Here is a 15,613-nt window from a genome sequence, read left to right on the forward strand (position 1 = left end):
CTCACCTGCAGGCCGGTCTTCTGCGCTGCGGGGCCGCCCGGGGGCGTTTTGGTGCCCAGTCGCTGTTTAAACTGGTTAATGGAGAAGACGGTTGCTGTCTCAATAAATGAGCGGCGAATGTCAAGCTGGATTTGTGGAAATGGACGCAAAACTCTGAAGTCTGAGGGGCTGGGACCCGGCTGTGGGGCCTGCAGGCGTAGACAAGAGCGTCAGGCTGGAGCATAACTAGGCCCCGGTGGCTGCAAAGGTGTAGGCACGTACACATCTCGCCTTGCTCCGTGTATTTTTAAGAATATCCATAAATCTTGATACGATCACCTTTATGTTACTTTCTTTTGATAATAATGGAGTATGAAATAGTTCTCTAATTATTTTTAAGAGCCAAATTCTGACTCTCATAATGCTTGTATAAAAGCCTTTATATGAATCCTTATATCTGAGCTTGTCAGCACCAAGATGTGCACAGATGGCAGGGCTCAGGAAAAACAGAAAAGGATCGAAGAGGTTAAATTACAAGAATTAAAGATCAAATCTTGAAATCACCGAGGTCATGTTAAATGGGTTCTCTCTCTCAGGCTGTGTCTGTTTTCAACTAATGAAGGGTGTCATTCGAAAAGACTGCAATTCTGGGGTTGTCATRTAGTTTTGGAGGTTGTCTTTTATGGAGATAGTAGTGAAACATTCATCATAAGGAAGGAAATATCTTGTCCTTTTAAATGATTCTACGATAGCAAGAAATCTTAAAGTAGTCATGTAATAGGTGTTTTTGCTGTCAGATATTGAGGAGTCCCGAATGTAGAAAGTCAACTGAGATAACAAATCATGCTTGTAAGCTTTTTGTATCTTTTTGTAGATAGACTCCAAGATAATTTACTTTGATGTAGCTATGGAAATAAAAAATATGTTGCAATTCTGAGATTTAGCTAATTATTTCAGATATAATACTAAGTATTGCACAGGTGTGGGAAGGACTTTGTTGCCTAATGTTTGTCAGTATCCTCATCCTGACCAACTTACTATGTTTGTATTCTCTCCCAGTATGAAGACCTTGTTTGCTTCAGAGATATCAGACCTGGTGCACCCCACCACTATCTGGTGGTGCCTGTAGAGCACATGGGAAACTGCAAGACACTTAAGAAAGAGCACATACCTGTAGGTAAGGCTGTAAGTACCTGTTAGTATGCATTTAGGGTTTTTTAGGTATATGCAATCTTAAATTATATATTAAAATTCTATAAAATATGTTTATACTATCTTTCATAAAATGTTACGCTATCTTTCAGGAAGGAAGAAAAATGAAAGAGAAATGGTGTTCTAGTAAGCCTAAATAATTATTTTAAAAGATAGAACTCTAAAATATTGAAACTATGATGTATTGTTGATGAGCTTCTCTTTCTTAACATTGTCCTGGGATTATTTATTTCACAAGAATTGTTTTGCTTAGTTGATGTGTTGAGTATCAGAAAAAACCTGCAGCTATAAATGCATGAACAGGTTCCACCTTAGTGAAGATTACAGGTAACACAAGAAAAGAGTTGTGTGTTGTAACTTCTTGAATCACTGTGTTTCTATTCTAAATGTAGGGCAGTTTTCTCCAGAAACAGCTTTTGTGTGCATTTGGCTTCAAAACAATTCCTCTAGACTTTTGCCTTGAAGATTTTGTCTTAGAATTACTTCTCTTTTTACTGATATGATAATGAAAAGTTTGTCCTTGTTAGTAGGACTGAGAGTTTTTTAATTATTTTAGTTTAAATTGGTGTACCACCTCTAAAACATTCTAACTTAGAAGTCCTTATTTTTGTGTACTAAGTTAAAAAAGGCTTAAAGAAAAATATCAGGCTGCACAGTACCTAGAGATGAAAGTCATGTAGCTGTCTAGAGGTGGTAAACACTGTAGTATGTGTAAACCCTATCATTTTGATCAACTGATATTTGCAGTTTTTCTGTAAGGTGATACCATGGCTTTGGCCAAATTTGTTAGAATAATACCACACTTAGCCTCATGATTATGGAAATCAGTGACATTGATGTTTTTCATGTAGCTCATTGTAGTAAACTGTCTGACAATCTTTGTTTGATTCTGATTAGCTACAGTATTTGTATTTTATTGTAAAATGCATGAGTTTGTGTTCTCAGTGTAATCAGTTCATTGAAGCTRATATTTGAAGATTTTGCTTCTAAAGAGCAAAGACCTTTTTCAAATTACTTGACCTAAAAACCTATGGTGCATAAAATATTAAACACTGAATGAAATTTATTTGTATTTAATAGTGAAGAAAATGGTGGAAGTTGGAAAAACTGTCCTCCAACGAAATAATTTTAGTGACTTGAATGATGTAAGGTATGTAAAGGAAATCTTCTGTGGATATTGAATATGGTCTTTTTTCTGTGTATACTGAATATGTTCTTGACTTTCCAAAATGGTATTTTAGAGATACTGGCAACACCTGCAGTATGATTTATTGAAGAAAGGGGGTTTGGATTCACTTATTGCATGACTTCTCAAGTAGAATGTGCTGGCGTTGGATATAAACTTTTTTCTGATGAATTTTTAGTGCAAATTTCCTTGCAACTCTGAGATTCTTTCTTGCCCATGTATTGGGGAAAGAATGGCACTGCAAACAAGATATCTAAAAGGCTGCTTTTTAATTATATGCTGAAAGTACGCTCCAAAGTTCTAGATACCAGAAGAGAGGTAAACTTTGTCCTATTTGAGCAGGGCACTGYGTTGTATTTTGGAGTCCTGTCTGCATTGGTTTGATTACAGTGCTGCACCATATAGTTTAAGTCAGTGTATTTAGTAGTTAAACTATTTTAAACTATTTCTAAATTCATTTGCAAAGTGAAGCAAATTGAAACATAATTTAAATATAGTATAGGAAGATGGGCCATCCTGGTTAAAATAGGTAGAAGCTACTTTTATATAGGTGACAGTTGACTTTCTAGCTGAAAACTAGATATGATATGTTTAAGGTATATTGTGTTAAAAAAAGAGAATTTAAAAAAGAAAAGTATATTTTAAGTACTGAGATGCGAAGGAAGAGATTAATGGACTTTAAAATAGGTGTCTGGAGAACATGATTAAAGGAAAGGACATGCTTTTGTTCATGCCCTTATACAAAAGTAAAATGTAGTGATCCTGACGTACCAGGCTAAAAAGTAAGCTCTTAGTTCAGTTGATCATGGTAAATAACTTACGATGTTCAGCTTTTTTCTGAATTAATATCAATATTTAACTTGTTCATTTTCCTTTTCTGAAGAATGGGTTTTCACTGGCCTCCATTCTGCTCAATATCCCACTTGCATCTTCATGTCTTGGCTCCAGCCAGTCAGCTAGGATTCTTATCCAGACTGATTTACAGAATCAATTCCTACTGGTTTATCACGGTAAGTGTAATGCAGATAAGTAAGTAACTTTTCAATTGCAAGCTGAAAATGTGGTATCTTTCTAAGAGTGTCCAAAAATTCTTGGAACAATTATTTTTGTCATTGCTATAATTAATTTTTTATATTTTGAATGAACTATTTGAGAAAATGTAATAGTAAAATTTAATTTTATTGTTTATGCTTATTAAAGAAAATAGAGTGACAGTAACAACAGCAAACAGTGCTGTAGTTTTGAATCTAATGTGTAGCTTATGTTAATATGTTGTACTTCCGAGTACACTTTATAAGTATTTATTATTTACTGTGAAAAAGGATATATTGGAATGTAATGGGATAGGTATTGCATGTACCTTGGTTAATCCCACTTAGCTGAAAAACATGGCCACCTAATGGCTGCTTATATCAGTTCACATGAAGCTTTTCTCATCTTGTTGCAGTCTAAAGACGACAAGTGTCTGCTTTACAAAATAACATTTTGCTAGCACTTATATCTGTCAATAGAGATTAGAAATGAGACTGAACTGGCACAAACTGACTAAATTACTATTTGAAAAGTTTTCTCTCCTTTGAGGATCAATGCTTACTCTCACTGCTTAGCTGAAAAAGCAAAGAACCCATCCTTGCAATGCAGCTACACCATCCTGGTGTCATTGGGGGTGTCATTGGACAGCCCCAAAATAGATATGCTGAAAAAGAGGCTTGTCTCATCTCAAGAATAATCTAGAGATCTTCTTACTCAAAATAAAAAAAGAAAGAAAATAAATAAAAGGCAAACTTCTTGGTGGCACCTTGTTGGAGATCTCATCTAGGTCCAGAGAAGCAGATGTGTCTATGCTGTACAATATCACACAGAGATATTTGGCTCTCAGATAAGTATAGCTGTGTAGTTACACTGCTTACTGTTTTGGGTTAGTCAGGGATGTATGTACCAAGTTTGGTTATACAATGTAGAAGTACTTCAAGAGAGATTTTACAATATCCTGTTCACAAGTTGGAAAATGTTCTTTATTTTTTTCTTTTTATTATTTTTAATGGCTTGAATATGGTATTTGTTTAAGAATGCAAAGCAAGGTTGAGATAACAACTTCATTTTCAGTTCCTTTATTCTTTTTCTAGCTTTATTTCCAAATAAACTGCAAGAGCTACTTAACTCTGTTAAGTTGTTCCTACTGAAGTAGCTGATTGTGTATCTGCTCTGCATATTAAAACATACTAGATTTAACCTTCTCACCTTTTAAGGTGGTTCCTTTGAAGATATTAATAAAACCTCAAGGACTAGTTCAAGTGAGAAGATTAATTCAGTGAGACTTGACAAAAAAGGTTGACAGTAATCTAAACTGATTTATTTCAGAAATGCCCAAGTTAGTGCCCTTATGCTGGATTTAGTCTGCCAGAACAATGACTTCTGTTGTACACTTTGTCTATGTAAAATGAGAAGTATATGCTTTGTTCGTCTCTTATCACTGGTATTTTTTAAACTGGAATTTTCGGTAAACTCAGTAACTGTGTAGTTAATGCATTGCTTGCTTGCTTGCTTTCATAGGCTGAACAACTGATTGAGCGACTGCAAACTGAAAATGCTGCCAGTTGAAAGCACATCTAGCTCTGTGTCACAAACAAGTTTGGTTCTTTGTCTTTGAGCTCTGATTTAAGGTTGCACAGTTTGATGTTACTAATAAAATACCAGGATAAAAAAGTTTTAATTCCTTATGAAGAAATGCACACAGAATTTATAACTGTCAACCTAGTTCTTGCAGTCTGTGTACTTAAGAAGTCCATGTACTTCTCTGACAGTGAGGCAATGTATTTTAATGATAATTTTTTATTTATATACATGTAGTATACATACATGTACATATACACACATGCAGACTACTTTTCCTAGTAAAACGCAGGGTATAGCAGCAGAATGTATTTGTAACTAAGGAAACAACAGTTACTCCTAACGGCATGTACATGATACCAAAGGGAATGTTTGCTGTGGAATCTAGATTTTTATTTAAAAAATACATTGTTCTGGGATTGCAAGTAACATTTAAAACATTAAGTTTCCATCTGTACTTTGTTAGTTATGCCTAGTTGTTAGTAAATACATTGCTGAAGTGCACTACTAATTTTTCTGGTGCTAAACCACTTTAATATATTAGCTCTCTTATTTGCATGACAGTGACATAGTAAATGTTAATACAATATGTGTCTGAGATGTGTTGATGCTATACAATATAGAGTATAATTTAAATGTATGTATAAGTGTTTGTATGTTGGACTTAAAAGACTGTTTCCCTCTTATGTGCACAATATTTTAAATTAGCTACTGTATGTTTACAAAGAATGTGAAGAGTTCAGAGAATTGATTTAGTATACTGACCATCTGCATGACAGCAGAAGAGAAAATCAAATTTTGAGATTATGCTGATAATGCTCTTACTGGAAGTCACTTGTAGTGTACTAATGTCTTGGCTAAATTTGATTTCTAAATGAAGTCACAAGAGAAATGGGTCTTTAGTGCAGTGAGTATGTGGCAGGCTTGCATAATAGCAATCATCTGATTTGAACTTGGAATAGCAGAGACTCAGCCCAGAACTGGAACATGTATGAATTGTGTTCTGAATTGCTTAAGGAACTTGCTAACACTTGCCTTTAGTATGATTCTAACCAGAAATGTTAGTGCTCTGTTTTTCAACACCATTTTAAGGCAGACTGTCTGCAAAGCAGAAATTCCAGAAAATGGAGTGGATTTTATTCGTTTATCTCTTTGTGCCTAACTAATCAAGTGTCCTTGGCTGATACTTTTAGATGCAGCTAAGGTGATAATGGTCTACTGCACCTGCAAGCTTCCCTGAACATAATCTTCTCAGTGTTTGCCACTGATCCAGCACCTGTTGCCTTAGCGCTACAGTGTATTGTAATATTCATACAGTAAATTGTACATAATATTTCAGAAAGTTCACACCATTCTAAACAACAGCATTTTCTACCCAGAAGTTTATACCTCTCTTTTCCATAAGACCTTGTTCCTAATGTTTTGGTATTCTTATTAGTGGACACTCACGTGTAATTTGCAGTATTTTGTGGTTAAATTTGTAACTTTAGCTAGGAAGATGTGAATTAAAGCCACTGAACTTTGACTAATTCTGTGCAATAGATTAGGAGGTATGAATTCACTCCTAAATTGATGAAATATTTGAACATTAAGATCTTTCAAGAGTTAATACTATGTATGCGTGTTCTGATTTGTAGTTAATATATATAACTGTACTTAACTGTGATATGTAATATTTAAGGTACCATAATGAACTGTTGTCAAAAAGAATTAATAAAGAGCAAATACTAATCTTGGAATCTTACAATGGTTGTCAAATGTAGGAAGGAAACATGAAAGTCAATTTTTAGATGTTTCAGCTTGTATAGAACCACTGAAGTGCAAAAACAAGCTAATTTTGTTATGTTGACACTGTTAAAAATAATAATAGTAGCATGGGAGCTGTTGGGAATTAAATGTAGGGTCCAGCAGGAGGTTAGTATGATTTTACAGGGGGTGGGAAGAAATTATGCACAAATCATCACCATTTTCTGTGTGTATTGGACTCCTTATATCTCTGACTAAAATCAATTACATTTCAACTCGTTTTAGCTCTGAAGGACTCCTGCATATAAATAAAGGTGAGCTATAGCTCTGCCTTGTATATTATTACTTTCATAAACTTCTGTTACATTTGAGAAAGATCCACTAATGACTGTAAGACTGTAAAGGTAAGATCAGGATATAATCTAGCTTCCAAAACTTTTGTTGATGAACAAGATGGAAAGCATTCAAATTGTCTCTTGACACTAGCAGACAGCCCTCAAACCAGCTCAAATAGGAAAGTGTAATTATAAATGGAGCCATGTTAATTACTGAGATGAACAGTAGTACTTAGTCTCTCATTAGTGCTTTCCAGCAAAGAACTGCATTCCATTTCCCTTCTGTATTGACAAGTGTTCTTCCTGGACCCCGAAGATTTTTTTTTTTTTTTTTAATTAGACCAAGGAATATTTTCTGAAAGTTCTGTTCTAATACTTTTGAGTATGTGTGAGAATTGTTGGCCATCCTCTGGAAAACACAGTCAGCAGACTCCATTAATGATGTTTGCCCTCTTCTACAGCAGCCTTATAATATGTTTTTAAAAATTCCAAAATCTTTTCTGGAGCATTCCAATGAGCAAAGGTAGTTAAAAGACCTTTTATTGGAGAGTCAACTTACTGCCTCTCAGCAGTTTTTATTCTTGGATGTATGTAAGAGCCTGAGAAGCAGAGGAAAGTTGCTTAGCCACTACTTATGGATCTGTTGTTCTTTGATCCAGTATTAGCAGTCCTGGGAAAAGCAGCTTTTTTGACTACATGTACAAGCTTTATTTGTACTCTTTTGCTCAATTGTTTTACATAAAATAGCAACCTAATGCAAGCCCAGAGAATAATGCTTTTATGCTGAAGTACTGTTTGCCCCTTCTTGAAAGGGTGAAGCAGATACACGTACAATGCTGTTAAATGTAAAATTAAAAAAAAAAAGTCTTCAAGCATTTAATTAAGAATAGCATTTTCAGTGTGATCAAGTTGGTAATAGATCTTCAGGCTATTCAGAAGTCTTCTTAAGCATGAGTTACAAATAAAAGCATAAAAATGGGAGCACAAACTGATGAAAATCATATTTGAAATGTCAGACTAGGAAATAGTAAAAAAAAAATCACTGGCTGTCATGTCAAACTGATGTGCAATATTTATTGAAGTGCTGAAAGCATTTTCAGTGTTTCATAAAACAGAATACAGATAATCCCTGTACAATTTATAGTCTAAAACCCATGTGGAATAGACAGGCTTCAACTGGAAGAAGGGGAAAGACTACTGAGGGAGCTGATAAGCCTGCTACAAAAAGTGAAGTTTTAGGAGAGATTTGAAGAGCTGAAAGTGACTTGATGGGGTAAGAACACCTTTTAGAAGGTCAAAGTTTACTTACTACTACAAATAATCTGTAGTACTAACATAAACTCATGTCTTAACACTTCTCATGAAAATAATGTATTAGATTAGCTGTTCCATTTACTTTAATGGTGGCCCATTGCATAAAAGTTTAAAAACTGATTCATTTCCAGATGCCAATTGTGGAAGAATGGTTAAGTGAAAAGGGGCATGATCTCTTAGAAGTGAGCAATCCTGTCTTCACGATGGAGGGAGGATCCCAYRGCTATGYGAGCTGTCCTTGAACAGCWCAAAAGAAGGAAGCTACAAGGAGGTAAACAAGTCGACAGACCTCTCCGCATGGACAGCAATCCTGCACCAATCAGATATCCGCTTTAGGCGCGTGAACGAAGGCTGTAAACCAGTCATATAGCTATCGCTAGCACATGCTTATTGCCTGTCTATATATACTCTGTAAGAACTTGAATAAAGGGAGAATGATCATACTCACATTGAGACTCATCGTTACTCCGGGTCCATCTCCCACTCCGACAGCCAATGTCTTCTCTACATTGCAGATGATGAAGCAGAATTTTCCCTAGCTTGCAAACTAGGAGCTAAGTCCAGTCTTGTCCACTAGATATGATGTATACCTGACTGTACAGGCTTCAGGAGTAATTTTTATTCATAAGTGTATCAGTGGACAGATCAATCAATTGCACTTATCCTTTAGACTTCTTTTGGAGTAACGGCTATTGCTGAAAGCAGAAGACTTGTCAGCCTGTGAGCTGACCCAATTTGGCAGCTTTCTGGTGTTTATGACAGATGCATTGCATGGATATGCATAAGAGAAAGATAGCAGTCACTCTTCACAGAATGCTCATCTATAGCTGGCAGATAGGAAATTTGGCCCTACGATTATTAAAAAAATAATAATCTATCCCTAAATAAATCCCCTCTCTTATACTAATTCTTGGATTTATCCAAAATATGATAGGGCAAGCTTGTTATAGTTGCTTACAGAGTTGGTCTGACCATTTAGTTAGGGCTTACTCTGCTTTTCTATGTTTTGATACTAATTAGAGGTATGTTCACAACTCTTGTAGATGGACCCTAGTTATATTTACAGCTCTTGTAGAGGCACCCAGCAATAGGAGGAAAGAGTGCAACAGAGACTATATAAGTACCTAACTGCAGAAGCTGCGCTTGCGTCTTCGTTGAGGCAGTGTGCAGCCTGAGCATCCTATGTGTTTTCTGAGAATAATGTATTATTTTTCTTGATGCTGTCATCCTGTTAGTGATACTTGAACTGCCTGATACTGCTTCCTACAAATTATGAACTAATGTTACAGCAGAAACAACTGGATTTAAAATTAAGTTAAAATTAAACAAACCATATCCTGTAGCTGTATTTTAACAATTTTGAAATTATTTTTTATACAATGTGTGCCCAGGCTTTATCTAGTGGGAACTGAAATCCACTGAGGTGTGTTCTTGTCATTTTGGCAAGAAATGGATTTTTTGAAAAAACACAGCATTTTAAATGTATTAAATGCAGTATCTGGTGCAGCATGTATCCCCCAGTTTCCAACATAGTAAAATTATGTGATGATAAAACCCATCCTTTGTTTTCCCTTCCATGCTATATCTGGCTTTCCTGTCCCTCAGATATACTTACTCTGGCACCTTTTCTTCTCCCCTATTTTCTCTTTTTCTAACTACCTTTTCACTAGGAAAAGGAGACAGAGGGAATAATATAAATTATACTTTTATTTGTTCAATGAAACAAAAAATGTGTTTTGATGAAAATCTCTATTTGATGAAAATATAAAAAAAATTTCAGGCTTTCTGCAAAAAAAAGTCTTTTATACAATTAGTATAAGAGAATTTAATCACATTTACCATGTTCATAATTTATATTAAGTCTCAACATCCTTTTGAGGCAACAGAATATTCTTATTTTAAAAACCCATTAAGCAATACAGTTAGCACCACCTAAGAGCTTTCATTTAAGCTGGTAAAAAATAGAATTTGCTATTCCCAATGGATGCACATTTCTTGGTGGGAACTACTGTAAACATAGCTTCTGAATATTTCTAATGGTATTATTACAACTGTTGTATATAACCAATCCTTTTTTTTTTTTTTTAAGTTAAAAAAGTTTCCCCAGAAGAATTAGGAAAAGAAGTGTTATCTGTCATCTTTCAGTCCCATTTTTAAACAGCAGCTCATTTTTTCTCCCAGTTTGGAGAACTTAAAACTGTGCACTGAAAGCACAACTCTGCCTGACCAAGTGAGGTATGTGACTTCAGTGCTATATTTTTATTTATGCATTTGGCACTCCAGGATCTCTACTCTCCTGTTGTAAACATTGCTACATTTTGTTGAAAGAAGTGAAAGATGTTTTTTTTTTTTCTTTTCACCAATACACAGTGTGCCAATATACAGTTTCTGTTCTCTTTCACATCTCTATGTTGTGGCACCCTACTTTCTAAGAAGAAACATAGTCAAATTCCCCCAAAAGGCTGCAAAGCTTTCTGAACTTCTAGGGGATGAGGTAGCATTAGAAGAATAGAACAGGTAAAAATGGTGTGAGATACAAAGAGGAAAAAGAACAAGAGACACTGGAAAGCTTTGGAGAAGATATGATGATAAGAATAGACTATTAAATACCAGGATTAGTGCAGCTCTACAGAATACATGAAAGATGCAGCTAATTTAGGAGCCATATAATAGCCTTGCTGTATATTCTGTAGACCCTTAAGTAAATGATATTTCTGTAAACTTGCAAATTTTCATACGCTTCTTGAAAGTCAGTAAAACTTCCATTTATTTAACTTCACCATGTGAAAATAATTAAACTTTTGCTATAGATCAAGCTCTTTTTTGAAGAAGTATATGAATTCCTACAGAAATATTTATTTAAATTCTGTGTTTTACCATAAAAATCCTGCACACACTAAGTATTTCACAGCCTGCAAGAATCAGTGTTGTACGGTAGCAAATTAGTAATAAATTTTCAGCTACTTAAAGCAATAAGCCGCAGAGACATTTAAAGAACCACATGCAATGGATGATAATAATGAAAGGACAATCCATTGGGAGAGTAAGAGATTAGTTGACTATTTGTGATTTCTGTCCACAATATCTACCATTTTTATGAAAATATTTTTCATCCTTCTTACCAATTTTCTCTTCTGCTCATGTCCCATTAATTCACTGAGTTGAAATTCTGTAATGAAAACCTCTTTCAAGATGGTATCTAGATATGTTCTTTCCAAATGGAAACATGCAGCAGAATTCATCAGATGACAAAGCCTTATTCTAGTAAAGTGATGATCACATCATCATCTTTTCCTTGCCAAAGCATTTCACCTTCAAAATGAACCAGACCGTGTTTTCTGGCTCTCAACAAGATCCCCACTACTTTATTGGAAATAGTCACGTATGTTTCAAACAGCTGCCGGAATGTCACACTCACATGTCCATCTTCTCCCTTCTCTCCGATGCTTCTTATGATCAAGCACAGTTCTTCCACTTCCTTCCCCACATGTGAGTGGGCATCTTTCCCCCTCTGCTCTGTTTTAGACCCTTCAGGGGGTCTCCCATAGGTAGGATCTCCTCTGTGGGTATGCACAGGTTTAGACGCAAGGCTCTCATCATTGCTGAATGGGTTCTTTCTCTGATACTCAATCTGATCATCTGCCCAGGTCTGCCAACTTTTTCTTAGGTCATCCACTGCGCTGGTAGATTTAGCACTCTGCCCTTTATCTTCCTCCATTTCTTAAAAATGTTTTATGGCACTCAAGCAGGAACCAAATCAATGATTGTAAGTATGGTTGTTGTTTGCACTGTCAGCTATGAAGGGAAAAAAAATTAAGATCAGCCTTTATACAAGAAAAAACTTCTAATAATTCCTGTAACTTTTTCCTGAATGAGAGGCTAGGCTACTGAAAAAGACATTAAATAGCTGAACATTTTATTAAGCCCACTTGTAACTCTGAAGCAATCAAGAAAGTAAAAGGGATTCGGCTGAACTTCTGAAGTCATTTAAGTAATACATGTCATTAAGTTAAACTTGCAAGCTTCCAAGACATACAATTCCCCCCAGTTCTCAGACACAGACCTACAATACATGTCCTGTAGCCTTTGTACATAAATGTAGTGTGATATTTACTTACTGTTCATGCAATGACACCTTTTAAAGAACTTTATCTGGAAAGTGTACTGGGCTGCAAAATAGAAGGATAATCTCATCCAGTGTTGGTTGACCTATTCAGTACAGGCTTAATGACAAGCAAGAGAGAGCAAACCATTCCTCAAGAGGCAGTGCACCAATCCACAGAGAGGGGTGGGCATCTTTTCCCATGCCTATGCACTTATTAAAGGTGGATGAAACAAAGCTACGCTTACAAGGTTCCCACAGATTATGACAGTTATTATATACAGAAAACATTATCTTGGAGCTGCAACAGTGATATGCAGTAGAAACGGGGGGATTTTGCTCATCAAACATTGAAAAAATAAGTAGAATTCCAGTTAATTATTGTGGTACCGTCTACAAAACTGTATTTAGTAAAGAACAAAACCAGAACAGATAGTTCTCCCTTAAAAGGCTGTGCTGCACAGCAATGTCTGCCTAGCAAAATCTATAACGCAGGCACTGCAGACAAAGAAGTTTGCATGGGGGAGATGAAAACATCAGTCTCATTCAGGTAAACAGGCTACCCTATATATATAAAATAAAATATACACAGAATATGAACTCTATGTGCAGAATGTAATTATTTTGAGGAATTAGGGAGAGACTGTTATATAGAGATTTGATTGTGTTATAACCATATCTTTTCTAGATCATATATACTTTAGCTGTTAAAATATGCAAACTAGAATTTCCATATAATACATTATTAGTACTGATATTTTTCTTAAAGATATTTGTAGATAAAATTGAGAATTACTGCAGGYTTTTCTATGGGGGAGGGGACAGAAATACTGATAATTAAATTACAGATTGTGCATTTCTAAAATTTAAGTTATTTTGTTTAAAAATAAGGTTTCACTAGTATTATGGTCCATATATAAATTTTAATGCTGCTTCATATGAAAGTCACAGTTCCCCAAATCCCCCAGCATAACATGTAAGTCACGGTCAAAAAAAGTTTTTGTTGTGTTTGGCTCTAGAATAGTGCATGGAGTGGGCAGAAGATAGCGACACAATGGCTGTGAAACAGAACTGAGAAAGATAAACAACAGCACACATTAAATAATGGCTTTTCATTCACAGTATTTCACTTTTAAATTGAAACTCATGATCATCACATGCTCCTGTTATATTTGTCGTGAGAGAAGGGTGGTTAATTCTAGGTTCCTGGATAAATTCCAATTAGAGTAATTATACTTTGTGTACTTAAAATTCCCCTGAAGGCTAAAAAGGATAGATTGTTCTTCCTTTCCCTCCCTAAAACAGTTATGTAACGTTGTTGACTTAAGATGACTACCAAATTCCACTCTAAAAAACTGCTATAATGTTACTGAAAAGAATAAAGCAATGTATGTTAAGTTTGTAAATACAGTATGAGATTATCGAGATATATAAAGAATGCGGTCTCTTACAGGTCATGAGCAAATCTTAACYATCTAGAAAAAAAGCTATCATAAATCAGCACAGAAACTAAAAAATGTGAGTTAAGTGCTGAACTGGCCTGGTGCTAATAAAAGGCTTAAAGAAATCTGGATAAGCCGAACCTTTCAGATCAACATAACAGGGGGATCAGTGAGTAGAGGATTTTAGTTATCAAGCCTAGATGTTAAGAAAATAAAATACAACAAAAATTAACCTGCAATACAAAAAACTTTTTTTTTTTCTTTCTGGATAGTAACATTTCTGTTACTTTCCTGAGAATCTGCTTCTCTTCTCTGTTTGCTTCTACACCCATGTCACAGCCACTGACCTCCTTCCCATGGAAAAATTAATATGACTCCTTTGGTGTCTGTTAATTGTTAATGTTATCCAACTATCTGCTCTATCAATGCCAACAAGGAAGGTTATTGCTGCACAATAAGAAAGGCATGTCAAAAACCAACAAGACACGTCTAGGCATTACCAGTTACTAGAATTATTTGGTAACATTTGTGTTTAGAGCTTTGGGAAAGTATGATACTGAACAAGGAATTTAGAAGGTCTTTTCTGCAAAAAAGACTTGACAGACCTATTTACACTGTTTTATCTTTCTAAATATGCCCTAACATTGTTAATCATTAATTGCGTACACTAYGTTTCCAGTGGTAGAAGCCCAAGTTTAAATGGTGGCCTGGCCCCAAGAGCTTTTCTAAGATCTTTCTCACTTAAAAATCCTTACAGCAAAACTAACAGAAACACTACCAGAAAAAGGCCACGAGAGCCAGAAAGTCCAGAGGAAAATACCCAAGAGCAAATAAGAGGTGCAAGACAGCTGTGTTCTCCAAGGATGCAAAACTGGGGCAGAAGCAGAAGCCACCTCCTCTCCCCTGTGGTGCAGAGCCCTGCTTTGCCCACACAGACGTCACCCCTCGGGCCCCTGCAGCCTCCAAGAGCCCCTTCCTTCTTCTGGCAAGAGAGAAATGGGTACGCAGACCCCCATTGGGGTCAGCCTCCCCAGCCCCAGGCGCCAGCATTATGGCCAGTACAGCGGCCTCCTGCTGCCAGAGCCAATAGCCGTGTGAGGGCAGAGGGAAGGGAGGCAGGTGGCTCACCTGGGGAGGCTGGTAGTGACTCCAGCACGCCCCAGGCCACCTTCGCAGCTGTGCCCGAGAACAGCCCTGCGCTGTTGTTCCCCACCAGGAGCTTGGCCAGCACGTATCCCCTGTAGTCTCGTCTCCCTGGCCTGCTCAAGGGCAGCGCTCGGCTCCGAACCTCCCCACTGCATATAAATGGGGCATTTCCTCCTCCCAGCACACTTCAAACACCAACAAAGGCCTGGCAGCACAACCTGGTGCTCGAGGCAAGATTTCACACCTACCCATCTGCTGGGCTCCCCTGTGGGCCAGGAAAAGAGGGACAAGACAGGCTGTCCCCAAAACCGCAGCTGGGCGAATAGGCTTTATTAGCATCAGGGATAAAGAGATTGTCCTGGATATGCATGCTCTCGCCGATTTAGGCTCTGGGATGAAAGGAAAACTTTTGTTGCCACCCCTCCTTGTCCAGCCCCTGAGGGACGGCCTCTCTCCTGAAGCTCGCTCTCCCCCTGCAGCCACTTTTACAGGACGCACAACCTCCTTCTTGCGCTTAGGCACCTTGCGAGGGCACAGA

The 15,613-nt window shown here is 36.7% G+C and overlaps 1 protein-coding gene across 3 annotated transcripts; it reads left to right on the forward strand.

Moving 5' to 3' along the window:
• The first annotated feature begins 39 nt into the window (after positions 1-39).
• Positions 40-8,832, forward strand: HINT3 (histidine triad nucleotide binding protein 3). 3 transcript variants are annotated; one of them, XM_026070147.1, is made up of 5 exons: positions 40-247; positions 1,039-1,156; positions 2,272-2,341; positions 3,261-3,387; positions 8,517-8,832. In XM_026070147.1, the coding sequence occupies exons 2-5, from the start codon at positions 1,114-1,116 to the stop codon at positions 8,625-8,627; spliced, it is 351 nt and encodes a 116-aa protein (XP_025925932.1). In that variant the 5' UTR covers positions 40-247; positions 1,039-1,113; the 3' UTR covers positions 8,628-8,832. The 3 variants fall into 3 exon arrangements, with proteins under 3 accessions (XP_025925932.1, XP_025925934.1, XP_025925933.1); XM_026070149.1 differs by lacking the exon at positions 40-247 and having other exon boundaries at positions 4,931-8,832; XM_026070148.1 differs by lacking the exon at positions 40-247 and having other exon boundaries at positions 1,064-1,164.
• The last annotated feature ends 6,781 nt before the right edge of the window (positions 8,833-15,613 follow it).

Source organism: Apteryx rowi, unplaced genomic scaffold, assembly GCF_003343035.1.
Source record: "Apteryx rowi isolate R43461 unplaced genomic scaffold, aptRow1 scaffold_305, whole genome shotgun sequence".
In the NCBI taxonomy this organism is placed as follows: domain Eukaryota; kingdom Metazoa; phylum Chordata; class Aves; order Apterygiformes; family Apterygidae; genus Apteryx; species Apteryx rowi.